General features: G+C 47.3%; 2 protein-coding genes and 2 long non-coding RNA genes across 27 annotated transcripts in view; 1 reads left to right on the forward strand and 3 right to left on the reverse strand.

Moving 5' to 3' along the window:
* LOC116430769 (uncharacterized) overlaps nt 1–9,839 on the reverse strand; it is a 53,911-nt gene extending 44,072 nt beyond the window's left edge. For 4 of the 10 annotated variants that reach the window (XM_031985320.2, XM_031985326.2, XM_031985323.2 and 1 more), the window contains exon 1: nt 199–547. In XM_031985320.2, coding sequence (XP_031841180.2) covers nt 199–332 — 134 coding nt within the window. In that variant the 5' untranslated portion in view covers nt 333–547. Of the gene's footprint in view, nt 1–198; nt 548–6,275; nt 6,539–9,007 lie in introns of those variants that run through there. The other 6 variants (XM_076364891.1, XM_031985321.2, XM_031985324.2 and 3 more) reach the window with 5 other exon arrangements.
* Nucleotides 9,840–11,679: 1,840 nt separating this feature from the next.
* LOC143174260 (uncharacterized) lies at nt 11,680–12,846 on the reverse strand. Its single transcript, XR_012998073.1, has 3 exons — nt 12,696–12,846; nt 12,438–12,607; nt 11,680–12,361 (listed from the first exon to the last, which is right to left on the reverse strand). It is a non-coding gene; the product is annotated as an uncharacterized LOC143174260 (long non-coding RNA).
* Nucleotides 12,847–13,167: 321 nt separating this feature from the next.
* LOC116430772 (uncharacterized) lies at nt 13,168–17,166 on the forward strand. The gene is made up of 4 exons (XR_004235776.2): nt 13,168–13,299; nt 13,967–14,117; nt 16,692–16,803; nt 17,043–17,166. It is a non-coding gene; the product is annotated as an uncharacterized LOC116430772 (long non-coding RNA).
* Nucleotides 13,628–27,593, reverse strand: Ack-like (activated Cdc42 kinase-like). Of its 15 annotated transcripts, XR_012998072.1 has the most exons (9): nt 27,490–27,577; nt 25,408–25,500; nt 23,750–25,336; nt 23,432–23,671; nt 23,224–23,360; nt 22,667–22,897; nt 17,936–18,537; nt 16,829–17,847; nt 13,628–16,654 (listed from the first exon to the last, which is right to left on the reverse strand). XR_012998072.1 is itself a non-coding variant. In XM_076364908.1 (8 exons), the coding sequence occupies exons 1-8, from the start codon at nt 27,542–27,544 to the stop codon at nt 16,920–16,922; spliced, it is 3,858 nt and encodes a 1,285-aa protein (XP_076221023.1). In that variant the 5' UTR covers nt 27,545–27,578; the 3' UTR covers nt 13,628–16,919. The 15 variants fall into 15 exon arrangements, 14 of the variants coding, with proteins under 14 accessions (XP_076221023.1, XP_076221022.1, XP_076221025.1 ...); XM_076364908.1 differs by having other exon boundaries at nt 13,628–17,847; nt 23,239–23,360; nt 27,490–27,578; XM_076364907.1 differs by having other exon boundaries at nt 13,628–17,847.
* Nucleotides 27,594–27,893: the final 300 nt, after the last annotated feature.

A 27,893-nucleotide genomic window follows, 5' to 3' on the forward strand; every position in this document is an offset into this window, starting at 1 on the left:
ATCAACTTGCGATATCACGAAAAGGAATTAACCTAGAATACGCATCGAAAACACGAGGAATCGTCATCCGACGTAGCGAACGACAGTAGACGATACTAGACGACGACGAAACTGCGATAGGTTATACGGACCATTCTAGTTACACAGACGCAAAAAATCGACCATTGAAGCAATATCGTGGAATGGAAATCGACTCACCATAATCCCGCGAAGAAACTGCGCAGCTTGAATCCCATTTTCCAGCGGTTTCCTACACCGAACATCCACACCGCGACCACTTTACGCCGAGTCGTTTGAAAACACACTAAGGGGTGAGTGCGGGGGTCACGCATGGTGCGCCGCGACCGTTGGGAACGGTCACGTGCCAAAACACCGCGACCAGCTGCCGAACGGACAGGTTTCGCGTCGCCTCACTCTACCGTTCCATCCTTTTCGTTGGCACGGTCCTGCGCACCGATTCTATCGAACCGACAATGAGCAAACGAACAAAACAGGCAACCAACGCAACATCTGCACGCCACACGCCACACGCCACACGCCGCGGAACGATTCGATGCGATTCCCGCGCGCTCGGTCCGCGCATTATTTTGCGCACGCGCGTCGTCGGGAGAAGGGAGCCCCGCTACTGCGTACTTACTTTCAATTTTCACGATTCCATTTACAAGTGATTTCGACAAACTCTGTCCACTTGCTCGTCGAGGGATCATCTGTCGATAAATCGTTCCGTTTCCTCGCATTTCTCATTACTTCCATCTGGAAATTTACCGTTCGCGAGAGAGTGGATTACTCGAATCGTATCCGTTGTTACGCATTGTACGTCGTATCGTCGACAGACTTGCAATTCGTTCGTTTGCCGTTGAAGAATGCCCGAGCATCCGCCGATATGTTTCTTAAACGTCCAATCACGATACACTCGGTATTTCAAGTATCACGGAAAACACCTAGAGACGCATCTTTGGCTTACGGGCCAGAACGGACACCTGTGGAGTATGCAACCCGGCTGACACGCGCCGAGTCGCGGTTGTCGTGCAACAGGCGCCCGAGCACTATGCGAGCATTCAGTGCGCCGTTTTCGAACAAGACGAACCAAAAGTTCCCAATGCGATCGTTCATTCGAATGGATCATTCAAAAAGAATGATCCTCGAAGCTCCAGGAATCTTACATTCACCTAAATAATTGAATGCGCGTGCAAAACACGATACTTTGCTTCCAACAGGGGGCAACGAGAGATTCGGCTATTGTCCGTTTAAAAGAGTTTGAAAGAGAGACTGTTTAAAACGACGTCGACGAGCGGAATTTGTAATTACCTTTGTAATCGAAGGTAAATTCGGTGAGAATTATAAATAAAACTCGTGGCTGGTTCACGCTCGAGCGGTCGGCTTATCGCCAGCGCGGTCGTTTCGCAGGAAACGACGACAGAGAAGGAGGAGCCATGCTTTCTAACTTTTGCCTTGTAAATCGCGCTCCATCGGAGGACGTGTGCGAACCGATAATATCAGACGGCCCCGTTTTACCGTCAGTGAGACCGAGCTGCCAGGTTTCGGATAAGCTAAAAACCGGCCGATTAAGGCAGAATTTCTGTTGGGATATCAACGACGTTGGCCAGTGGACCCCGATAATTTCCACATCCCTCCAACGCCGAATCGGAAACGAGGCAATATTTCATTCGATCGGAAAAATTCTCAACTGATTTGCTCGAGAGAAATGGCTGCTAACGATACCGTAAAGTATCCATAAAGATCCAATGACGATTCTAGAATATCTCTAGCTTCCTCGGCGCGACAGAGAGCTCGCGGTTCTTTTGTACGCGCTGACAGCTCCATACCCGTGACAGTGAAAGGACAGCCCCGGGGGGCCAACGTAAACGCTCGCATGTAAATCGTTCCACGGCCACTTTCTACGAATTCACTGAATTTTCTAAAGCGGACGACTCGCTCCGTGAGACGATCCTCGAGGAAGGAAGAAGAGTGGTGCGCGGCAGATAACGGTGTGTAACGAGGACATTCTTGAAAGTACTCGAAATGCAATCTCTGCAAACCCGACAAATTGTCTGAGAACAGTGTCGTTCTCAGAGCTGGGCTAGAGTGCCGGGCAAATGGGCACAATTAATTATAATTACCGGTGGTTAGTCGCTACAGGGGATACGTCCTGCCATCTCCCGTCTCTTATCTCTTATCTCTTCTCTGTTACGTAACAGGATCGTTCCAACGGTCAGAGGTTTTTCATTTTCCAACGCAACGCTCGGCCACAGTTCTTTCGAATCGCGTCGAATAGTTTTCGCCAAGGGCACCGCAGGCTAACCGGCGCGACGTTGAGCCTCTATTTTTAAATCAATGCCGAGTCAGTCAGTGGAAAAACGTGTCCGATTAAAATGACGGCCGCGTCGCCGAGCGACGATCCGAATTCCGCGGGGAGATCCGCGCGTTTAACATTAGCTACACGCGTCCATTTGGCACGGGGTGCATCGATCAGGTGCCCCGCCTAGTTGCAGGGAAACCAGCCCGATCATCCGCTGCGCAGGTTTCCAATCGTTCAATTATTCTAGCCGCGGCCAGCCGTTTCCGTTCAATGGACGGGAAGTGATATGAATTCGCTTCACTCTTGGAACCTCTTCAAGCTTCCATGCCCTTTCGTCTAGCTGCTTCATGGAAACTTCTCCTTCTTCTTCTTCTTCTTCTTCTTCTTCTTCTTCTTCTTCTTCTTCTTCTTCTTCTTCTTCTTCTTCTACGCGATCCGGATACTCGAGGCGCGCAGGGTCGAAAAACAGTCGTTCCTTCGTTTCGAATAGCCAAGTGTCTGCCTCTACCTATTCCAAACGAACAACTACCCTGAGAACAGAATGCAGCGGCAAACGAAGCAACGATTAAGATGAATTCCTCTCCCGAAACGAGCGTCGGAAATCGAATGGAAGCTTGCGAAGGCAACTCGAAGGCAGCCCGTGGAGACGGTGCGCCGCGGTGGAACAGGTCTTTCCACACCGATCAAGCTACACATTGAATGGATAATCAAACGAGAACGAGAACGAGAAGGGGAACAAGGAGAAGGAGAGGGAGAGGAGAAGGGGGAGGTTCCACGGGAGGAGAGATAAGAGAAACTGGTCCGGTTTTCGATTTTCACGGGATCGCACGGTCCAACAATAAAAATCGACGGGGTGACTGCTTTTCTTGTTGGCATGCCGGCCGATAAGCGCGGTGTTAAGGTTACCTAAGCACTTTCTATGCCAGCCGATGCCCGATCAGGCCAATTCCGAATGGAAATTATGCCGGTCGGGGGCCGGGGGCCGGCTGTTACGTGGAATGTCGTTCCCCGATAATGAGGGACACTTCCAAGGATACCACGGTCTCCAGGCCGCCGCCGTTCGGTTTCATTGACCACGAATCTCATTCAGCGCAACCCCCGCTGATCGACTCCGCCGCTGAAAATATCGAAACGACCTGAAATTTCAATTGTACCATATTTCCGTTTCACCGAACTCTACAGCTCTTGTAAACATGACAATCCGTGAATCTTCATTTTGATCTAAAGAAGGCAGACTGCTCGGTCAAGGGAATCCAGGATTTGTCCCGGTCACCGTGTATCCGGTGCATCGGTGCATCGGTGCGCCCCTTTCAATGGCCATGCAAGAAGGCCAACGCCGAGACAGATTGAAACCGATTGTTCCTTATCCGGTATCGTTTCCTTCGCCGCGGATGGTTTTCCCTGGCTGGAGGTTCGCCTGGAATCGTGTCAACCGTGCTTAATTACCGTAGATGCGGCGTATAAAGCTGAATCGGGTCTTCCACGGGCTGGAACTCGTCGCGTCCACGCAAGCGACGCGCTCCCCTCGCCACTGGCAAGAAAAAACCAGCAGCGACTACCATAAAATGCCACGTGGATTTCTGTGCCGTGACAATGCCACCGTGGATCTTGATTAAAAACGGAAGAAAAACTTGATAATCCTTCAGCCTTGGCTCACGTACATCCAACGTACACGTGTACGAAAAACGTTCCAAGCTGTTCCCCGTTCCATGGAATCAACGTTGGTCTCGAACGACTCCGGCTCTCTGAACTCGAGAACCAAGGGTTAACAAAATATTCTGGTGTCGGTGGGACCAACAGTCGAATCAATGGGAAAGGAACGTTCCCGTTGGAATACGAAGATCAGGATCATCATCATTTTCTTCGTCTTCTGTGTCTTCCTAGCTGCGCATGCAAAGGCCTATTGTTGAATCTCGCCAGGCGATACGCCGGTGCCGAAAGCAGTACTCTCACGATCCGCGTTTCTCTCCGATGGGAAGCGATCTCTTCTCCTGTTCTTCCTCCGTTCTCCGTCTATCCTCGAAACTGAAAACTCGAAACTCGAAACTCTGTGCGCGACGCAAGCCTTTCGGAAGATTAATGCCCGATTGTCCCACGAGCGATATAACAGCTGAGTCTAGTCGCGAACTCGACTACCTCTTTACACCAATTCTTCGATTCCACGTGCTCGAGCAGGCGTGCTCGTGTTATCGATATACGTATATATATTAATAGGTGCTTCTCGTACCGTGTTTCCTCGGGTTAATCCGTGCGTACACGTACACCGTGTTCGCGTAAACGTCCGCAGCACGCGGATTTGAATACGGTCATTAGTCGCAGCTACCGTTAGAGATGGAGGGAAAGACAAGAGCAACGGTGCGAATCATAATTGCGATATCGCGTTGCGTAAGTTATTAGTCGGCTGTTGTTTCATTTTTATCTTCGGCGTTCCCAAAGCGAAACAAAGCGGTCGATCCAACGAGGCCATCTTCTCAGCGAAGCTCGAGCTCCGTTCGATTCTCTAGCTCGGCCGGAAAGCGAAACAGTGTTCGGCGATCTTTATCCGAATTACGATAGCTGGAAAGTGACTTTCTTCGATCTACGGAGGAAAAGGGAGCGGAAAGCCAGAGGATGCGTGCTACCGCTCGTGATTTTCGTCCGGATGAAAGGAAGCTGCTTCGAGATCATCATCCGCGATCGTATCGTCATGGTAATACCCATTTGGGTAATGTTGAGGAAATTCATCGAGGATGTTGCACCCTCGTTGGCCAAGCGAAAGTCGTCGTTTTACAAGTGACTAGGTAGCAAAGTGAAATTTACATCCGGAACGCGGCGATGATGAGCTTCGGGCGTGGTGCGCTCGAATCTTGGATCTGTACGGTCCAAATACATATTCGACACGGAGCCGTTTTTCACGCGTGGACATTGGAAAGTTTGCTTGGAAAGTGCAGTCCGACGGTTGCGATTCGTCTAGAATTTACGTTGCCGATCAATCGTCCGGCGATACTTTTCTCTTTGAAATTCTTCGAAACTCTTCGAGATTGCTCGAAAAGAATTTCGGGAACTCGGAGATCCGCCTCGAAGCGTTCGACGAGGCGATCGAACGACCGCGACCGTTTTCCTCTCGCGCGAACCAAGAATCGATCGTTGGGAAATATAACGGGGGGAAAAGCAGATAAAAACGAAAGGAAAATGGAATCGCGCGAGTCGATGCAACGATCCTACTCGTAAAAGGGAATCGTTCCCTTTCGCAGAAACGATACACACCTACTTATCTGTGTCCCTCCTACGTGCTGTCACACGTGACTGCGTTCCACGATCACGCAGGACCACAAGATCCTTAGGGCGATCGTGGATCATTGAATCGGTGCACGCGTAGGAAGTTATTCCACTTGTTCACCGGTAAATCGAGCGACACCTCCGTCTACTTTTACCTCTGATCGACCTTCGCGACTCGCGACTCGTTTCCACCGCGAACGGTCCGTGCGTGATTTCATGGAAACGGGAAAACAATGCTTCTCCGATTCTTCCCTTATATGGTACAAAAAGTCTGCTGATTTCTTTATCGGCGATGAATCGGTCAACGCTACACTCGCTCCGAGATACGCCGCGTTGGATTATCTCGCGACGTTGTTCGAGCATTGTCTTTATCAGCTGCGCACCGCCGAACGTGTCGTTCGTTTTTCTTAAGGGAAAAGCGTCGAGCAGCATTCGATGCCGGATTTCGAAAAAACTTGCTCGACTCTCCTACCGAGAGAGTAGCCTATCGGAATACTTGGTTCGCGGACAGCTTAATAAACTTTCGATTCGCAGATTCCGTTCGGATCGTTGGGTGGATTCGTTCCCCCACGTCCCATCGAGTTCAAGGTTAATTGCGCCACAGGCACTGTAAGATTATACGAGTTTAAGTGGCGGTCAGCTTAGCCCCTCGCGCATATCGGAGATCAAACGTGGACTCGGTGAAACGATGAAATCGGACAGGAAAAGGGTGACTCACCTGTTCTTACGCGGCAGTGTCGTAACAGCCATGTCCAAGGACCCCTCGTACCGGTGATTATCCTTCTTGGATCGCCTGGGCAGCTCCGCGCAGACACCCTGCGTGAAGCTGTAGGTCCTGCGCTTCTTCAGGCACAACATCTTTGCTCGTCTGTGCTCGGAGATCTTCACTGTTACCTCATAACGAACCACTCAGACACTACCGGTTCTTTCACTGTTCGCCCGACAGCAGCACGGTGTCCCTCTGCCTCCTCGCATTTGGCCCTGTCGAGACACAGATACCTTTTACTTTTCACCCTTTACCTCTTACCTTTACCTTTACCTTTACCTTTACCTTTATCTTTATCTTTACCTTCACCGCCCGATTGTTAGGTCCGTGGGACGCAGGTTCTCAACGGTTAGGTATTGGGGATTATTTAGTAATTTTCTCTTAATATAAAAGCAACGTAGAAGCAATGTAGAAGCTATTAAAGCTATTTAGAAGCAACCCTGTGCGGCGAGTTTTCAAACATATTCCGAAATGACGAATAAATTCTCGAGGAGACGCGTCGTGCCGTTCGAGTACATGCACCGATAAGTGACCAACGGTCAGGGTACTTTACATTGAGAAAAACTACAGAGAGCGAACCAGTAATCGAGAAACAACACTCGAGCCAGAAGTTCCAGCTACGAATAAGATATCCTACCTAAATCACTGGTTGATCCCGCGGAGCGTACGGAAACGCTTCTGGAGGCATCGACACTAAATTCTCGATGCAATTTTCGACCCCACGGCCACTAAAACTGCGGTCCCCACACAAAATGCTCACAAAGACACCGCACGGATCGAGAAGATGTATCGATTGATAGGCAGCTAGGGACACCGACCCGACAGACACTCGCGTGATTTCAACGAGAGTAGTCCCGGCTGTTCAAAAGGATAGAGTTTCACCGGGCGGCGACCGTTTCAGCTGGACACTCGATAATCAACGTGCCAGTTTCGTTGACCAGTCTCGAATGTGTTTTCTAATGAAATTCGAGGCACGGCGAAGAGGGAGAGACCAGCGATCGGATGTGACTTGGAACCGAGCGGAACCGCGACTGCGGGCAAGTCGATTGTGATCCTCTGATACCGCGTACCCCGAGCCACAGGCGACGAGAGGCGAGAGAAACAGCGAGAAAGGGACAGAAACGGGCAGAGAGGGAGAAAGAGACAGAAAGAGGACAAGAGAGGAGAGAGAGAGGGAGAGAGAGGAAGAGAGAGACGTCAGGCTCGCAACCAAGTTATAACTGTACTAAAGGCTGCGCTCGGAATCTTTCCCCGGGCACGAGTGCGCCCGGTGATAATGACCCCCACGAAAATTACAGGGGCAACGCGACCGGTATCCCGGTCCCGCATGCATTTCGTCGGATTTCGTTCCCTGCTTTCTTTCCTTTTGCTCTTTGGATTGATTATTCGTCAGGTTCCACGTCGTTATGGCCCCCATCTTTGCGCGACAACGGAAGTAGCTTCGCAGGTTCATCCTAAGCAAAGTACTCGTAAAAATACTCTCGTAGAAAAGAAACGAGGAGAAAGAAAGAGAAAAGAACAAAGGCGAGCGAGGATAGATGATTTGCCAACGCAATCGAATTCGCAATCGAATTCGCAATCGAATTCGCATTCGACGGCGCGAGACCGTCGGGGAAACACCTTTCGAATTCTCCGAGTAAAAGCCGAATCGGCGCGGCGGCCTGTCGATCCGCGCGGATCGAATTTTCGAATAGAAAACCACGGGCCGGGAATAACAAAAGCGTGGCGGCGGGACCGCGTTCATGTAACCGGGCACTTTCGAACTCGCGATTTTCACCTGGCGTCCGACCGTCCGACCGTCCGAACGAGCAAACATGGGAGAATCCACGCCCCGCTCTCGGGATTGTGTAACAGCGCGCCGATAAAAATTAATTATGCGACTCGTCGACTGGCTCTGCGTGCGCTTTACGATCTAAACGCCGGGAATCGAACGTTGCCTCGTCGAGATTCCGTTCACGCAGAGCGAATCAAATTTATTTCTGGCCGAGTCCTCCGGGCTCGTCCCTTTGCTCGTCCCTTTGCTCGTCCCTTTGCTCGTCGTTCTCATTAACCTAACGATTCAATTCGATCCGATTGCTGCTCCCTCGTCTCGCGACGGATTTCAAACGACTGTTTGCCTCTTCGAAATCACTGATTCGCAATTACGCGGCCGAGAGGAGCGCGGCGCGATAATTCGATTCCCCGAAATTCTCCCCGTTTATTCGTTTTCGCTTACACGTCGGCATATCTTTCCTTCGAAAGTTCGAACTCGATCGAGCTTCGAATCGGTTTCGAAAAGTTGCCGAGTGAAACGAGACGGCTTCGAACGGCCCATCGAAATTCCTTTTCTCTGAAAATGCACACGCGAACGCGCGCGGTAATTCATCGTGTTTCCTGAATAAGAAACTTCGCACAGTGATAAACTCGTCCCGTACATGAATAAATTAATTATTTTTTACTGTTACTATTAAAACAGACATATTCCCACGCGTTACGCTGCTATTCTTCGCCTTCTTATTAGTGGCAATAACAACAAACGAGCTATAATTATCCGACGAGTTGTTTTCTTTAAGTGAAACGAGACTGTGCTTGTCAGGCCATCGGAGATGCTTGTGTCATTAGCTACTCGTAATAAGCTCGTGTGCTTCGACAGTGGCTCGCGACGGTGCTTTAATGGCGCTCGAATAACGTTTGAATAATAGTACCTGTTCACAGCTACTCTAGTCGACGATAGTCCACTGGTATCGTTCCAACAGCGTGAAACCAGCTCGACAAAAGTCCAGCAGTCCCACCGACCATTTCCACGAGCGTCCTTTCCATAATCGCACCGTAACGGGGTTACATAAAACAAACGAATTCTCCTTTTACACTCGAAGAAAAAGGAACGGCGCGCGCGGAGCCATCCTTTGCGCGTCGCGCTGCCAACTAACGAGTCAGGAAATTAAAGGCTGTTTACGGATGCCATCGTAACACGAATGATTCCGGACAATAGAATTGCTCGGGCGCCGATTGCTCAATTATCTTCGTGAATTTCCCTGGTTTATGCAGCGTTGAAAAATTATATAACGCCCGGCCGGCTTTCGTTCGCCTGGAAAGAAAAAAGGAAGACAAACGAGCACGAACGATGTGCGCGAGGTGCGCGGGTCGCGAGAGTCGCGCGCGCGATCAAGGGAAGTGCATTCCGCGTGAATTCTGCTGCCAACTCTATCCGTTAGACGTCCAATGAATAATTCATCGGAGGACGGGACGGGCCTGAATCATCGTCGTGTCGACGCCGCGACTGAAAATCATTCTCCTCGGTGATTATTGCTTGGCAATGCTGCGGCAACTTCCCTTCGACTAGTTTTCAAAATACAATTAGAAACGACCAAATAGAGGAAACGATAGAGGAAATGAACGAAAGAAAGATATTCCGAATCGTCTGTCAGAGTTTTGTTCCGCACCTCGGAAACTTGGAACGACGATACTTTGGTGCGAACACGCGAACAAATGTTGTTTGGTCGGTGGCTGTTGTAATCAGGAAACGGCGCCGGTGTTTGGCAATGAAATCAGAGTCTCGTGAGAGCCAATGTTCTACGGAGGATCGCGCGTACGGAAAATGTCGTGAATCGTTTCGTTGCTCGGCTCGAATAAAAGAAGCGAGATCAAAGCGCTTCGAGCAGCTGGCCAGCCAGTGTCGACGACTAACCAAGACCGCGATACGAATAGAGAGACCAGCTGGTCGAATAGTCACGGGATAGATCGGTTGTCGGCTACCTGGCCGGAAATACGGCCGCTTTCCTGCGTTCGTTCGCTCGGACCGACTGCAGTCACCGATCCTGTTAAGTTACGTTCAATCCGCAGCGTTTGCTGGATGCTCGGCTCGATGAGTTGAACGCGCTTTAAAAAACTGGAAACAGCAGCTGACCTAAAGATGTCTAAAACCTAACGCCAAGTGAACATTGCTGATCGATCGATCCTACTCGGTTGAAATCTCTCAATTTTCTATATTTATAGATATATTTCTATGGTAGATATCAAGCGAACTTGAGGTCGAGTGCTGAACGCTTCACCGAGTCTCTTCGTCTCGACTACCGTGAAATTTCCTTTATGAATTGCGCGATTTACATTAATTGGATCGGCTAATTGTCCCTGAACAGGAATCCGCGGTAAACATGGTAAATATGGGAAATGTGGGTCGAAGCTTCGCGGATGATTTAATGCGTTCAAAGATGTTCGAGCAAAACCTTTAATCGATCGGACGAGTCTGTTAAGAAGATGAGGCGATTAGAGTGTTACTTCCTGTAGTCCTATTTGCAAACCGGTAGTTGCTCGTTCGTAACGCTATTCCTGCGCTGCAACATTATAATCGCGCGTCAGAATTTTCCAAGACGTTTATTTGGAAGGAGGAGCCACTCTCCGTTAGCAGCGGAAAGAGAGGAAATTCGAATCACTGCCGTCGCAGAGTTCCCTGCTTTCTAGGAACTATGATAGTACTGCTCGCCGAATCGGCTAGATTTGCGGATCAGAGTGAACGAGAACGAACGATTGGATATCTGGTCCTGTCGAAAACTCTATTCGAAGGGTTCTGATGTACCGCGCGACGTCCGATGTTGCGAGACTCGGGAAGAGCCGACCGCGTCAGCGGTAAGTGCAGTTATGTTGCACTGACCGCTAGGATGCACCGGCCGAACCAGAGCCGCTCGGCGCTCGCTTGTTGCCATGCAACGCGACGTTTGTTCGCGAAATAAAAACCGTCCCGCGGTCCCGGGAAACGCGGATGCAGATCGCCTGGCGTAACAAACAAGAATCTCTAGTTGCCTGTAGTCCGTTCCGAACGCTGTTGATTCGATGCCGTGGTTCTTTCGAAATTGAATCAGTAATCGACGCCCCTCGATCGTTTGGGAAGGCACGTCGGTGGGCACAGTCGCCGGTAGATTCGAGTATGCGCGAGAACGAACGACTCGACGAGATCGGAGAGGATGCGACCCCGGTGCAATTTCGAACAAGTCCCGACGCCGCGAAGCAACTTTTTCCCCGAATATTTGCATAATTGTTCGATCGCGATCGTTATCGCGTAGCATCCGTGGCTCAGTTTCATGCTAATGAAACGCAATTCGCTTTCGTGACTAGCCGGGGGTTTATCTCTCGATCCGTTGGCGGCTAGGATGCGCTCGGCGACGTAGAAATATTACCGTGATTCCGATTCGAGCCGCGCAATCGGTCCCTTATCTATCCTCCTGGCGCGGGTTTCTCAATCCTCGCGGGCCGTTATCTGCGAGAAAGTGCCTCTCGACTCTGAGCCTGGCTCCGATTCGAATATCCTGGAAACCCGAGGAAAACGCAGGATACGGAAACTCTCGGCAGCGTTCCGGTGCTCTTCGAACGTTCCCCGCGAAACCCTGAAAAGTATGCAACGTTGGCAACACTCTCGACACGGCGTTTTGCAACTGGTTACATGATCGACGGAGAAATATGTGGAATTTGAAAATACTTGGAAAGCGTGGTTCGCCGCGGACGCATTCCTGCAGGCGTGCACAATGCACCGTGGACGCGGTAATATGGAGCTGACATTCCTATTACCTTGCAACGTGCTACATTCTCCTGCTATGCAACGATCGAGCGAACCTCCTTATACTCGGACGTTCCTTCCGCAACACTATCCTATCGCCGCTGACGATGATCGGCTGGCCGACCCGATTCTCCGTTCGCCGTGCAACATTTCGAAAATTTCGTACATTTCGAAAAATCTTCTCTCGACAGGAATTCAACGGTGATCCACAAGTGAGAAATATTCAACGTGTTTCGTATACTCACGGAACGTCGATGACAATTACTTCCCTTGAAAATTCGGAAAATTCCATCAAAGAATAAATATCCTTTTCCCTGGTTCCTCGAATATTAACCTCAAAAATAGAAATACCGGGCTGCTCGTGTACTCGCGTACTCGTATCGATGGATACACACGGATCGTTTATCCAACTTTTCCCATTGTTTACACAACTTGACTCGGTCGAGCCGTACGTTCGATCGTGACATTCTCGTGGAAAGGAAAAAGCAAAGGACTCGTGTAGGCGCATCTAGCAAAGTTTCTCGTTCGATCCAATTATGCGTGATGTTGTAGAGTACTAACCTTACATCGTTCGATACACTTACCGCGACATCTTACCGCTTCTGACCGCCTGCCATTTCTTCGAAGCAACTACACTTGCACCTTTGTTATCGTGATACTACATAGCCGCAGAACAGATTCGCCCTGGCATAAGCTTAATAATCTTGAGACATCCGTGCAACCTCCGACGCGGTAAACTCTCCGTCGTGATTCTCTGTTACGCGAACAAACACCGTTTACGTTTGCCGGCAACATTCCCGCCAGAAATCAAGAAAATCGTCCAAGAAGATGTCGCGAGTTACCTTGGCTGGACACGTGTTCCGATTCTTAGGAAACTCCACACTTATTTCCGGAAACGCCAGTTCCCCTTCGATTCCACTGGTTCGCGATGCACCGCTAAATCACGCACACGCGATTCATTCGAATCCGAAACCGTTTGAAACCGTTCCGTCCAGTCGCGAGCCGCGTTCCTTCGTTTCCGAGCGTGCGAAAATCGAAATCAACTCGACAGCTTGTTCGCGATAATCGAAAAAATCAATTGCTCGTTTTTGAACAACAGTCGCTTCTCGGTTCGATCGATCGTCGAATCGACTCGCGGGAATTCACGCGGGAACGAACACCGTGTTAGGTTAACTCGTCATTGTTTCGCTGAAAAAGAGACGCGAACGCAAAGGGAATTTTCCAACGATCTCGACTCGAGCGTCGATTAAAGCAAACTGAGAATATGCAGACTGTCGCGGGTAATGCGAACCAGGCCAACTATGCAACCAACTAGCTACCTGGCCATTCGCTATTCCCGCGCAAAAAATCTCGACACGCATAACAGATAGTATAGTTGAATAGCGATCGTACACGGGGCTTTGCTGCCGGAAAGGACGATTACGTTGCAGTTCAATCATCGATAAGGTAATTAAACGTTCGTCTTTGTTTACTAATAACGACTGGAGGAAGGAAAAAGCAACCGTAGGCAAGCCGATAACCACTTTCACTGCAAAACAAGCGGAGGATTCTTTATTTTCATAGATTTCCCATCTGTTCAACGCTCTGCTCTAATTAGCCAGCCTCGAATTGCCAAAGTTTCCAATATTTCCAATAAAAAACAGGTAAAATACCTAGGTAAATTTATAATTGCGGTAAAAGAGCAGTTCTGTTTCAGCGAATTCAGAAAGAAGAATCTCGAGATGAGGAGGCTAGGGCAGCCCTGACACAAATGATGGTATTCACGATAGGCATGTTGGTTTATGAATGGTGTATATATTATCGTAAATACAGTCGATATAAAACATCCTCGTGTTTTCCGCGCATGATAATCATGTAGAGACATATAAACGCGTTGTCTTATCAATAGTAAGATCGCCTATAAAAAAAGAAACGGGTTACAGGATGAACTTACACCTACTCCGTGAGAGCAGCATCGTTTCACCTGCCAAAGGATCGCCGAGCTTTAATTTTCGATTACTTTGTATTTGATATTTAATATTTAATATTTAATATTCAATATTTGATATTTAATATTTAATATTTAATATTTAATATTTAATATTTAATATTTCATATTTCATATGCATTTTAGATTTCTGAAATCAGTTCAGCTTCGTTAGGGGATGGCTCGTAAGAATTTCTTCGATTCCCCCATGTTTCTTGAAAAATCAACCAAGTACTTTATCGTAAACTCATCGAGGTGCAAACTCTTACGCAGACTCGCTTACAACAAGATGATCTAGGTAAGTTTCTTAATGGTTCCTGCGCAAAAATAGTTGATCTCTTTATACTGAACACTCTAGTATGTTTCTAAATTTCTTTCTTGTCGCGTATCAACTCCAACTGATTGGATGGTTTCTTCCAACTGTCGTAAAACCACTAGAATCTACTCGAGAGACTCTAGAATGGTCAAAGGATTCGATTACTAGGTCCAACGCTATTCCACCGACACTTGGCTTTACGATTAGCCAACAGATCTAGCTGGTCGCGAGAGCAAACGGAACTTTTCATTGAAGAATATGATGAGAATGCGATGGGAATACAATAGGAATAGAATGGAAACGCAACAGGAATATGGATGAAACGAAAGATTCGCGCTGATCGAGAAACATTGATCGCGAGGCTAATACGCGACAAGAAAGACAACGGATTCAGCATAAGAAAATACGTAATATGCATATTTTTATTCAGGAACCGAAAACCTTATTGTTCAATGTCATTACAAAAAAGGACCAAGTAACGTCACTTGGGTGTTTTTCGTAAGCTCTTATTTGGCTTCGTTGAAGAATGCGAAAGTACGGCAAGGATCTCGCGGATCTTATTCAATGAACGTTACATTGTTTTTTCCTCGCTTCGTTCTTTTCCTTCTTGAAACGTTCGTAAACGTTCCAGTGAGCAAATTTACTTGTCGAATACACTTTGACTAGGGTGATTATTTAAAGGAAGTACGTCGTAGAAAGTGGTTCTGGTAAAAAAGGGGTACATGGAAAAATATTTCTTAATCAAGTCTAACAGCTTTACCCCAGTCAGAGTCCATTCGATTCTAGATATGTTCGTAGACACTCGTTGAACATTTCCTATCCTCAGACCAGTGTCTTGGAACTCAAGCAATCCAAAGGTGTCCTTCGAAACTTGGCTCGAGTATTGGCTAAATTTTTACCTTTAGATTGCATGAATTCTATCGTGCGATCATTACGAATGATGCGAAAGAAAATGAAGGGTTCCTTCTATTCGCGACACTTGCCGAAAGATTACGATAGAACGAATGGTAAACGAATGGTAATTAATAACGATCTCAACCTCCCCAATCGAGGTCGTTGTAATTCAATTTCATTGCAACTAATATATCAGTACATTATTTTCTTTCACACGTATTGGTCGAATCTTTTCAGTCGTTATACCTCTTACAACTTACAACGGACAATAACATAGAAGCTCCGTGCCGAACAGACCTAGACCCCACCAGTTCCATCCGAACTCGACCAACGAGCATTATTTCGAAAAGCTATCGCGTTCTTTGTTACTTTATCAGAAATGGCATTTTCTTCTTCCTTCTTACGCTTCCTGCACAGTTTCTCTAGCTAGGTCTGCTACCGAGAGCAAATAGAGAAATCAATCTTATCGAACACAGAGATTCCATACGTAATATTTGGTGCTTACTGTGTATACCCTATTACCGGGTAAAATATCAACGTTTCCACACTACCAAAGTTATTAGCCCCGAAACAAAACATGACTCGACAAGCTGATCCGACCCTCTTGTATTTGTGCTAAACTTCAGCAATAATTACGCATACACACGACATGCCTAAATCTACCACTTATCTATCGGATTAACTCACGGTTAATAGAGAGGAATCTCTAGTTGCAAAAACTCTGTCTCTGTGTGTGTGTGTGTGTGTTTCTGGGTGCGTGTGTCAGTTTGTTGTGTGTTTCGTGTAATCGATAAGCTATATTGGTTAAAACTAAGCTACAGTGCGTACGATACCAAATAATAATACCGTGAGGAATATTATCTTTGGAAATAAGATTTGCTTCGATCAGCAAAATGTTATTAGCTTTCTGAATGGCGGAGCATATCGAACGCGCATACGATTTAGGAATTAGTCGACGTCCACGATTACTAGAAAAATGATTGTCTCCTCAAAAAATACATGATTCCCTAAAAGTAATCATGAGCGGCGGTAAACGAAACGCAAAATATAGAGAGTCTCTCTGATCACTGTATCATGCGATACAAGGATTATTCGCTGCTTAGTCGTAGGCATCGTAATACTTTTCCTTTTAACGCACATCTAACTCGAGATGCAGAGTACATTTATTTATTGGCTTAGCTTCTATCCCACGATCGTTCGATTACGAAACCCGATTAGCGAATAGATTTATTGTGCAAATTATCACATCAAGTTCGCATACACGCAAAAGAAGAACGTAATTCAATTTCCTTCGCTACCAATTCAATGAAATCGAAAAAGAACAAAGCTATTACACATTGTACGCAGATTGGTCCACTAGAATCGAAACACCGAATCGTCTCCTCTAATATTACTCGGTTGGATTGCCAAGTGAACTCGCCGAGAACACTGTGCGACATCTTCTTAATTTTGCTCGCGAACATTCTCTTTGGACGACAACGCGTGTTCCGTTCCCGTCCAACCAACCCGCCACACGTATCTCGTTGTAAGAGAAGCTCAATCGACGCGCTAAATCAAAGTGTGGCTATCTCATTGTTGGGCAGTAGAAAGAATACGTCCCAAATACTATTCTCGTTCTAGTAATCCTAAAATAATAAATAAACATCGCTTCAATTGATCTAGCTTTCTACACACGGGGGACAAACGAAAATAGTACGAGGACAGAGACGGAACAGGAGAAGGAGAAGGAGGGGGAGGAGGAGGAGAGAGAAACAGTAGAAGAAACAAGGACAAGGTAATTGTGTAAAAATACTATTTACCCCCCACGGAACGAGTCGAGTCAGCATATCCTCTGCGAACCGACACGCGTTCCGTGTCCAACCGTGTCAGTCGTTTGTATCGATACACCGGTTAAACCGCGGCCGTGTCGTCCGTGTTCCGCAACAACGCGGCCGCTTTGACAACGTCGCCGCCGCATTGGTTCAGCATCACTTTGCAATCCTCCAGTCCGACAAAGTTGTTCTCCTTTTTCAGCAGACCCTGGAGCCGCTCCAGCTTGATCGCCGCCAGCACGTCCCAATCGGTGACGTTCAGAGCCGCGATGCAAGACTCCGGTGTCGACTGTTCGTGCAACACTTTCATCATGATCCTGACCTCGTCCGACTGTTCCCCGTTACGCGGACCGCGCGTCCTTCGCGCGTTCGGCCCGTCACAGGCAAACTCCAAGAGGTCCTCGCAGCTGACGTGGTCCGACTGACGCGACAAGTCGCTGGTACGGCCCGACAATTTTTCGCTGGACAGCCTGCTGTACGGTTTCGGTGTGGGATGGAAGCTATCGGTTGACTCGACCGCGGAAGACTCTTTCGGCTGGACGACTTCGGACTGCTGTTTACTCTTCTGCGAACTGCTCTCGGAGTACTCGCCGTAATCAAAGTGCATCGTATAGTTGGAAGGCCTCTGGATCAAGTTGCTCCTGATGGCTTGAAGTTTGCTGGAACCGGCCGACTCCTCGGACTGGTTGGACCCCGTCGGAGTCGAGTTCCTGCTGGTTTCGCCAGCCTCGTTCTCCTGCGCGCACTTGGAAGTCGAACTTTGCATCGAACTTTTCGACTCGACGCTGGTCTTTCTGTGAAGACGTTCGCTCGACGAACCGGTCGACTGCACGTCGCCTTCTTGAGCGTTCTGTCGGTATTCCAGGCCGTCGCAGTCTATCAGGTTGTCGGAAAATTCGAGCAAGTCCTCGGAGATGACGCTGAAACGGTGGAGTCGGTTCTCATCGGTCGGAAGGGAGTCCAACGCGGCCAGTTCCGAGTCTATGCGTTGCTCGAACTCCTCGGGACTGCGCGAAACGAGTTGGGAACACGTTAGATCGATTAGATTAAGAGTGCAGAGTCTCGAAGCTGCCGCGTAGCTCGCGCGTTTCTCACCTGTTGGCTGAAGTCTCGGACGAGTATCCCTCCTGCAGGGACGCGTTCGTCGTCGACGAGCCGGCATTCTGCAGACTCCCGTCGACCTGATCTTCGAGGGGCGGCGTGGTAACCGCCATTTTCGCCAGGGTTCTGGTCACGCCGCCGCCAGGAATGATCAGGGGATGCTTCCGCTGGTGCCTGGGTAGACTGGACTTGGGCTGCAGGGTTTTCGACCTGTCCCTGGGCGGCAATGGTATCGGGTTCTCGTCCACGTTGTTCTGATTCTGATTGTTCTCGATCTCCAAGGCGGAATGGTGTCTCTCCAGGTGACGCGTCTGCGGCAGCGGCGGCGGCGCGTGCGGAAGAGGCGGCGCTCGGATCTTGGGCAGCGTCTTCGAGCCGCTGTGGTACGCGTCGAAGTGGAACGTGTCCCTGGACAGGTCTTCCTGGTGGGAGCCAGTGTGGGCTAGAGTGGCGTGCTTGTTCCCGCGAACTCTCGGCCTGACTATGGGCACGCCGGAACGCAGCATGCGCAACGGATTCGTGTCCGGAGCGGTGTCTATGCTCGGCGTTTCCACCAGACTGTTGTACACTTCCTTTGCCTCGTCCGACAACGTAGCCTAAACAAGTCGTGGGAGGGGATAGATTCGGGAAAGAAGAGAACAGAAATTAAAAAAGAAACCAACAAACGAGGAGAGAGAGAGTGAGAGAGTGAGAGAGTGAGAGAGAAACAGAGAGAGAGAGAGAAAGAGAGAGAAAGACTATCGCATGAAAAAATAAACATCCGTGTGTACGGGTCTCTCTAACAGGAAGGGGACCGCAAACGAGTGGAGACAATGCTTGAACACACTCTCTCGGTACTCTGGTGCAACTCTATGGAAGGGACGTGAGACGCGGTAGGCTGGCTTCGAAACGATCTTGGAGGCGAGATATAGGCTACTCCGAATCAATCGATACAAGTGTACGCACGCAAACAGGATATAGAGTTTGTAAACACTCGGTTGAACAGAAAATCGAAATATAATCAGCGCGTAGGTCCGATTACACACACTCCAGGGTTTTCATTCCAACGTCCTCCAAGTACAAATGGTATAAACGTGTAAATGCATCCAAACATATTACCCTCTAGATGTCGTTTAGTAATTAATGTAACATGCAAGCATGCTAAGCGTATGTAAGGAGAACTGTCTCTGAACAGTTCCTTGATTTAAGTACACTGAGTATTGTCCAGAGCTGGGTATCGTTTCCTATTATCGTTATAGTTGTGACCCAAGCGATTTTCGGAATCCTACCGTTCATCGTCACACAGTCATCCGTCACTGTTGAGCAATATTCGTACGAGTTGCCATTTTTCCGATCCTAGTATTATACAGCTGCAGCTGTTCGATCATTGTTACGCTAATAACCGTGGCAATCGCTACTCTGTGTAGCATAAGAAAATCTCCGATCATTTCGTATTAGGAAGGACACTATGTGACGTGAAAAGACGTTCACCTCCTTTTTCTTCTCTTTCCTTTCTTTTCTTTCTTTTCTCGGAGAAACGAATCATTGAAGAATCACTCGACTGTTACGAAAATTACTCGGGAGAACCGCAAGAAAGAAAAAAACGGAACATTCTGAATTTGTTTTTCTCGTGAATTCCACCCTCGTGGAAAACGTGGAAAGAGCTCACCGAGTACTGCCCAACTCTGGCGTTATCCAATTAGATTTCTGCCAAGAACGTGATTAGAAAACGCAGGATATTCGAATTCTATGGAGCAGGGGAAGGTGGAAAAGTCAGTATGTCGTTGGTAAACTCTGGATACTCGGAACTGGTGTCAGAGTCTAGATCGGAGTTACTGGTAAACGTTAAGCTAGAACTCGGAGCGCTTTCCGGCCAAGACAGCAGATTATTTCCAGAGGAGAAAGGCGGCGACAACGAGTTCAAGAAACTGGTCGACGGTGGAGGTGACTTTCCGCACAGTTCGATCGATGAAAACCCTCTGGCTGTTTCTGGGTGCAAAAAGTGCCCTTTATTCTTGAAATTTAAACGCAGATTATGCGGGAGCTTCTTATGCCGTCGCTTGTAGCGTAAGCGGCTCCGTATGTCCGTTTCCGAATGAGATATGGAATCCGAGTCTTCGCTGGAATCGTTTGTCGGATGAAACGATCTTCGCACGTTTTTCAGGGGTAACTTTCTATTCTCGGAGAGCGAGGATGTTCTCTGCCTGTATATATTGGCCGGTGTTGGCATCTTCTCCAAAAGAACATCGGCCTTGGCCACCTCTTTCCTCGAGTTGTCGTTCTGGTACAACTTGGGCGGCTCCAGAATTTGTTGGTGTATAGTGGGGCTCGGCGGAGGGTTCGCCTTCTGCGTCAGTTTCGCGTTCGCCTGGGACTGGCACTGCAGAGGAATGTTCAAGTCCAGGTGCTTGGGCTTCTGAATCGGGATATTCAGACTCCTGAGCGGCGTCTGAGTTTGCCCGGGCAGATCCAAGTTTCGAATGTTGCCGACCAACGACTTGGAAGGTGCGTTCTCCATATTCCTAGTGTTCTGAGCAATGTTCTTGCCCAGTTGAATCATGTTCTGTGTCAGTTTACCTAGACCCAGGTTCAGTCCTTGGCCTTTCTTCGAGTCCAGGTAATTCTTCACACTCTCCAGACCAGACACCTCGCGTTGGTACTTCTCGGCCAACAATTTGCTACTCAACTCCACCTGATTGTTCGCTTCGGCGTCGCTCTTTCGCCTGAGCCTCTGGAAATTCACTCTGAGACTCTCCGAACTGCTGTAAAGAGGCGACTCCTTTTTCTCGGATTCCGCGATAAACAGCGGATTGTTGGAAATAACGAACGGGAATCCGTCGTGGCCATTCTGATTCTGCTCGATCTTGCGGAAACTCTGAATGTTGATTCGCACAGCCTCCATATTTCCTCTAGGACTGTCCGAGCCCCCTCCCCCTCCTCCTCCGGTTTTCAAGTTGGTCTTTATGCTGTCCGTCGAACCGTAGATGACGCTCTTGGCCTCTTGATTCGTGCTCCTAGAGACAAAAGGCACTTTGCCACCTCTCGCCTTCGGTATCTCCATCTTCTTCGAGAACTCCGGTATATTAATTTTCGACGAGTCGCTGAACGAACTCGAAATCTTCGGTCGTGTGCCAATGTCAAGATTGGCCATCTTGGCCGACTCGAATTTCATAGGTTTCGCGCGAGGGAAATCGACAAAGTTCGAAGGCGTTTCTTTCGCCAGATCGAAACCGATCGTCTCGTCGTATTTCGTGTCAAAGTTGGCTGCGTTCTCCTTCGCCGGCTGCTCGCAGCTAGCAAATTTGTTCTTGTTAGACGGCACAGCGTTCTGCTCTTGGATGTTCGAGTAGCAGCCAGCAGATCTGCCCGGCTGCTCGAGATTATTAATCTTGTCGTACTTCTCCTCGGCGAAATACGATACTTTCTCGCTGGTGCAACTCAAAGCGGCGTCGTCTTCAAAGTACTTTGGTTGCTCAAAGTATCGTTCCACGTAGCTGGTCGACACCCTCTTCGAATCGCGAGCAAAGTCAAAGTTCGAGTTCTCCACCGACGCTACCTTTCCGTTCTGTGAGAAAACGTTCAGCTTCCCAGCGTCCACGTCTGTGAGATTCTCGCTATTGAAGTTGCTTCTCTTGTTACCGTTCTCCAGAAATTCCGTCGATTTCACCAGATTCTGCTTCAAAGCAGCATTGTCGAGGATCTGCGCGTCAAACTCTATATCCATGTACGACGTCCAAGCACTGGGTTTCGTCAGAAGCTCGCGAGATTTAGCGAAACAAAATTCAGCGGACGCTTTGTCCCACAAAGGCAGCTTTAGGGTGGATGGTGCGCCAAGCGATTCTATGCTGGAGACAGTGGACGACAACGATTGCAAACTCGAGCACAACCACTTGATTTGTTCCGCAACGATGAACCATTGGCATGCAATTTGTTCGAGAATATTGAAATGTAATCAATCGAAAACGACCATGCACGATGTCATTGATGCAGGAATGTGACATTTTTCAAAGAACAAAGCACCGCACACGACAACGTTTTCAAAGGTTTCAGTGAACAGTCGCACATAATTGGTGGAGAAACGGGAACGAAACGAAACGAAAGAAAGGAATTTGTCGACACAGCGATGCAACGACCAACGGAATATGAATGAACGGAAATCGAACGAGTTAAGAAGAATTCCGAAGAATCGAGGAAAAAATTGCGAAAATAATCGGGGGGAATGGAGAAAAAAGAAATTGACGAAATTCACAAGATTGATGAAATTGAAGAAATTGTAACACAAACGAAACGTAAACAGACGGGAAAGGATCAGAGGAAAGTCAAGATTAGTATTATTCGTAAATCGATAAGCATTGTATCTCAGCTTAAGGTATGGACAAGTGACATAAATTGGAGTATTAAGAACAGATGCAAGATTGCGATATACCTACTCTTCAGTGTGGCATCAGGAATTAACTCTGTTCCATAACAGTTTTGACAAAATCGACTGAAATACCGTTCAACTTTCAAACTATTCTTATTCGTACTCGTATTCGTATGCAGTAGGAAACGTTACGCTCGATCGTCCCGTTATGCTCTCTAACGTATCCTCGCCCCTTTCTCATGTATTCGTTATCGGTATAACCGAAAATGAATCGAATTAGTTGATTGTAGTGCAATGTTAGATTGTGTTTGGATGATTATGTTAGTTTGCGTATTTTTAGTGTTCCAAACGTTTAGTGATTAAACAAAAACTGTTTAATGTACCTGTATGTCAGGTATACTGGCTGCTTCTTCTGAAAAGTGTCGTCTGTCTGGTTTGGGACTGTGTTGATGTGGCAACTTAAAAGAGAACTTTCTGCGTCTTGAAGGACTGGCGGGTGTTCGGGGAGACTCCGGCGGATGTTCAAGATCTGTCATGGAACGTGCTGTCAATTCCTGTGCCATAGCAATGGCCGAGTAGAGAGTTTTCTGATCGGCGGCTGAGATAGGCTTCACCTAGATATAAGAGAAACGTTTACCATCTCTACCGAGTGGACGATTCAACAAAAATGTCTGCTTTTAGCAACTTGATCAGTGCATATTCATTTATTCTAGACAAATCTACTGCGTCTCTACTTTTCTTACAATGTATCCGCTAATTCTGTTCTTGAACGCGCTAACGCTTTCGGGTTCTATACTTTCCCATGCACATGATACATGTATATAATACATAGAACACAAAAATAATACACAGCAGCAAATGATGAGTAAGAAATGAATTACAACTGATAGAACACATAAAAGCATAACTGTAACATAAAATTAAAAGAAAGTTACTGTACATTTATTGGACTCACGGTGGCTTGTTTTTTCTTGTTGCACTGCTTCGCTTGAATCTCTCTCAGTTCGTTCCTCGCATTGCTCGATTCATGCTCGGTAGACAGGGAATGAACGGGTGGTGGCGGAGGAGGAGAAGATCCTGCGAATACACACGGGTAAACAAATATACATTTCACTTGATACCTTTCGTTTCGATTCCTCTCAATTTACCTAACGATCTGAACATTTGATCCATTTCTGCCAATAAACTTGGACCAAAATCGAAATTTAATGTTTTATCGAATCGTAGTGGACTGTCTTGATTCTCTTCGTCACTGATCTCGTGGTACTCGTGATCTGCTCCCAAAGCATCTGTACTATTCATCATGTTTGTTGAAACCGACTGCTTACTAGAATTGGCTATTGTCCCCAAATGACACATATCGGAACTCGCATCGGACCATAAGCTTTCTATTAAAGAATACATAATTAACGTTCATAAACGGTTTACTCGACACCTTGGTAGCTGACGATAAGCAATATAAATACCGTGCTTATTTTGTGCATCTTGCTGCACATTCCTGTTGTCCCTTAACGATTCTCTGTTCGCCTCTGTATTTCTGGCGTCTTGATTCAGAATTTGACTAGAATTATCTGTGATATCCTCCTGAGGTTTGTACGGAGATACCACTTGCCGGGGTAAATGTGGATTTTTACCACCAAGGAAGCCAATATCGCCAAAGTAAGCTCCGTCCAGTCCAACATGACCAGTGTGCTTTAAATCTCCTTGCGGGGAAGATATCATATCTGTTCGAATTTTTCTCCGCTGGGAAGAAAATGCATTTTTCCCATCCCCACGTGTAAATTCTCCAGGCTTGTTACTCGGTAAATTAGAACCGAGGTAGGCTATCGTATGAGCAGGATTGAAGAAACCAGTTTTCCCATTGTTTAGAACGCCTTTCCATAATGTATTACTACTGCCCTTATCCAACACAGTTATAACGTCCCCCTGCCTGTAAACCAGCTGGCCCGTTTCCGCGCTGTCTTGAACCGCTTGAACTTGTTCCGGCTTCAAGTCGGGTAACAGATTAATTAATTCGGAAAACTTGGGCCGCTTTGACGGTTCGTGTTGCCAACACTGTTGCATCAGTGAGAAATACTCCTTCGGACAACACTCTGGCTGCTCCAGTCTTTGAAAATTGGGCTCGTCTATCGCTTCCAAGATCTGTTGACCCGTTAACGCTGGCCACGGTTGGAAACCGTAGCTAAACATTTCCCATAGAGTCACTCCGTACGCCCAAACATCGCTTGCCGAAGTAAACTTTAAATAAGATATAGATTCTGGAGCACACCAAGCTATCGGTAATTTCAAATTTACATTAAAATTCGTTTGATAATAATCTTTGCCGACTCCCAAAGCACGAGACAATCCGAAATCAGATATCTTCACTTTATTCTTGGAGAAAACCAAGATATTTCTAGCAGCCAGATCGCGATGTATTAATCTCTTTGCTTCTAAGTACTGCATCCCATCCGCGATCTGTACTGCAAAATCACAAAGAGAGGGAACTGGAAAACTGGGACGTAAACTTGGTTCTTTCAAGCACTCGAGCAACGATCTTAGAGGTGCCAATTCTGTGACGAGCATCAAGGAATTTGTATCCAAGACCACGCCATATAATCTTACAATATGTTCGTGATCGATGGCGTACATTATGGCAGCTTCCTTTAAAAATTCAATAGGATTATTTTGCATTCTTTCTCGCGATAAACATTTGATCGCCACTTGTATTCTTTCCCCATCGTTTGTCCAAACACCTTGTTGCACCACTCCGAATTCTCCAGTTCCCAATTCCTTATTTACAATGATCGCATCAGCTGGTATCATGTGCTTATTAGGAACACGAATTGGCGGCCTATCTTGCCTCTCTTCCGGTAACATGGTCAAAGCACCCGAAGTTTGTTCCTCGCGTTTCGGCAAGAGCATCTTTTTGAATTTGGAGAGGTAATTTTGAGGGAAATGCTTCTGAAAGTATTTCTTTAAACGACGCATCTCAGGCTTACTCATTCCAATGGCATTCAAGTCTTCTTCCGTTACATATTTTAACTGAGCGGTCGTTTGCACTTTCAAGTCCCCTGTCGACAGAGAAACGCTGATTGGAGAGAAGGAAACGTCGAAGCAAATGGAACGTACGAAAATGAATTACCTCGAATTCCAGGATAATACTGTTGTAGCTCTGCTTCCATGAGGAACTCGTACAAACCAGGTCCAGTATTGCGGGACATTCCTCCTTGCGTGTCTTTAAACACAATTAACGATAAATGAATGTGCCATCGAGTAGAAACTATCAGATTATCATAATGCATCACTGCCTCTTAATAACCTAGCGTATATGACAGCGGAAGCGTCAAAGGATTTCGTTACATAAATGTTATATAAATTGTTCATCGCTCGGATATTATCGGCACGCTTGTGAAACGTTATCGGACAATGTTCGAGTGTGGAAAAGTCGCTCGCGGAAAAGGCGGAAAACACGGAAAAGGCGAAAAACGCGGAAAACGCGGAAGACACGGAAATGAAAACACTGTCCCGCGTTAGTCGATTCGATCGACGAAAAGCGGAACAACGGAAAGGTATCGGCGACAAAGTTTCACTTTACGATCATTCACTTTGGTGAAAAACACAGCAATGGATCTCGCTTACTTCATGAAACTCTCCACGGTAAGAACTTCTCGTGCGTCAAAGAGAAAGAAACTCGGCTTGTACGGTCGGCGAGCGTTATTGGGAGCCACTAATATGCTTGCGGACACAATCGAATGCTCGAATACTCATTATCTGTCAAGGATCGTGCAAGCATCGAGTCGCGAGGACGAGTTTTTGCCCGACAGGAAGACTTTGAAGCTTCTATGCAGAAAGGAAAGCACAAAATGCACGGCCGAGGGGAAAATAGAAAATAATAGAGGCGGGAGCGGGAGTGGGGACACGAAATTCCTGGCACGCGACGCCGGCCCCGGTGTACCGTGTGCACCGGGTCCAGAGCCGAGTAAAACGCAGCTTAATACTAAATGGGTTACTATACCATTCAACTCTGATCCTATAGCATTTTCTCATTATAAGATCGATTCGCGTTGCACGCTGTAAACTCGTCTCGCTCTTACTTCTCATCGAACTAAACAGAATCCTGCACTTTGGAACATTCGATTTCGACTCGACTGTGCTTTTATACAGAATTTCAATCTTCTTTTACAGCTCGATTCGTCTCTGTGCCAGTGTGTGTGCGTGGTGCGTGTACCTACTCGCCTACTCGTATCAATGCGCATACATGTGTCTGTACAATGAACGCTGCCGAGTCATGAAAGTAACACTCGTTACATTTTACAAATGCAAATACAAATAGAAATGGTACAGCGATCATTTCGATTTCATTAGAAACAATTTCGGACATTGTTCAACTGTACTCGCATGCTCTGCTTCAACTTTTCGAAATATTACGTATCGAATGGTCATTGTATAGGTGTACGATAAGCGTCGATGCATCGAATAAAAATATCATGCGTGCATTCACGAATGAAATCAAACGGAAAATAAAGCGCGAATTGCACTCGATGTTTATTTCCGCCATTTTCGCGTGAGAATGGTAAGTTTATGTGTGTATGCATGTAAGTCGTGACATATAAACGGACGAAACACATACTCGATGCACTCGTCGACACGACGTAACGATTACAAGGAATTACAATTTGCCTCGACAATGGTAAGCATAGATTCTTTTCGGGAGAAAAATATGGTCATTTGCAAAGAGGAGATGGTAAAACACCTTCGATACGCTTTGCAACTTGCGTCGATGCGATCATTTACGGAATTCCGAGCCATACGTTGTTGAAATATTTACGGGAAGAATTCGCGTAGAAATTTCACCGAAATAGGACACTGAGCACTAATGCGTCGACTGCAGAATTTTCTCTAGTGCGAAATGTCATTCGCACGACTGGACACCACGAATTCCAACCCACCCTACGTCCGTCTATTCGTACAACTTTCGTTCGTCATCGATCATTCGATGAACATTCTGTCCGTGTCTCTGGACTCATCGTTGGACATCGAACAAGAGAAACGAAGATGAAAACGAATCGTCGGGCTCTCGTATCGAGACACGCCCGTAAAATCCGAATTTACCATTATTCCTAACTGTGCGACAGGTTTTTAGGCGACTACGGATACCTTTCTATGAAAATAGGCATAAAGCGGATCATTGCGTTAATAATAATACGAGTTCAACGATCCTCACAGTGCGGTACGATATGCGGAAAACCCGACTTCGGCAAGTACCTAGCAAAGTACATAATTAATTATTTTGGAAAAAGTAAACGACGCTCTCGGAGCAAACGGTGGCGCCACTTGCCAGTGCACTGGCCGAACTACGGAACAACAAAGATTCGAGTGTCCAGAAGACTCGGCCGTTCGAATGAACGTTCCTGGGCTGAAAATGTCTGCCGATTAAAAGCGCGACGGCCACGTTCGGCCCAATATTAGAAGAAACAACGTCTCGCGTGTTTTTCACGAATTACCCTAATCACGGGCATACGGATAGTATCGCCATCTAGCGGAGGTAGGCGTCAGCCACGAGTCCCAATTCAACGCTGGAAGGGCACGGAAGAAACCTAATCCCGTGACAGACGTGTCCCATAATTA

The sequence above is a fragment of the Nomia melanderi genome, chromosome 2 (genome assembly GCF_051020985.1).
Source record: "Nomia melanderi isolate GNS246 chromosome 2, iyNomMela1, whole genome shotgun sequence".
Taxonomy (NCBI): domain Eukaryota; kingdom Metazoa; phylum Arthropoda; class Insecta; order Hymenoptera; family Halictidae; genus Nomia; species Nomia melanderi.

Excerpts from the sequence above, each read along its gene's own strand:
- Ack-like (XM_076364896.1), bottom strand. The coding sequence starts at position 27,544 with ATGTACTTTGCTAGGTACTTGCCGAAGTCGGGTTTTCCGCATATCGTA. Across the intron at positions 23,672-23,749 it reads AGATGCACAAAATAAGCACG|AAAGCTTATGGTCCGATGCG; the intron begins GTATTTATATTG and ends ATTCTTTAATAG. Across the intron at positions 21,810-22,666 it reads CCAGTATACCTGACATACAG|TGGTTGTGCTCGAGTTTGCA; the intron begins GTACATTAAACA and ends GAACAAATCAAG.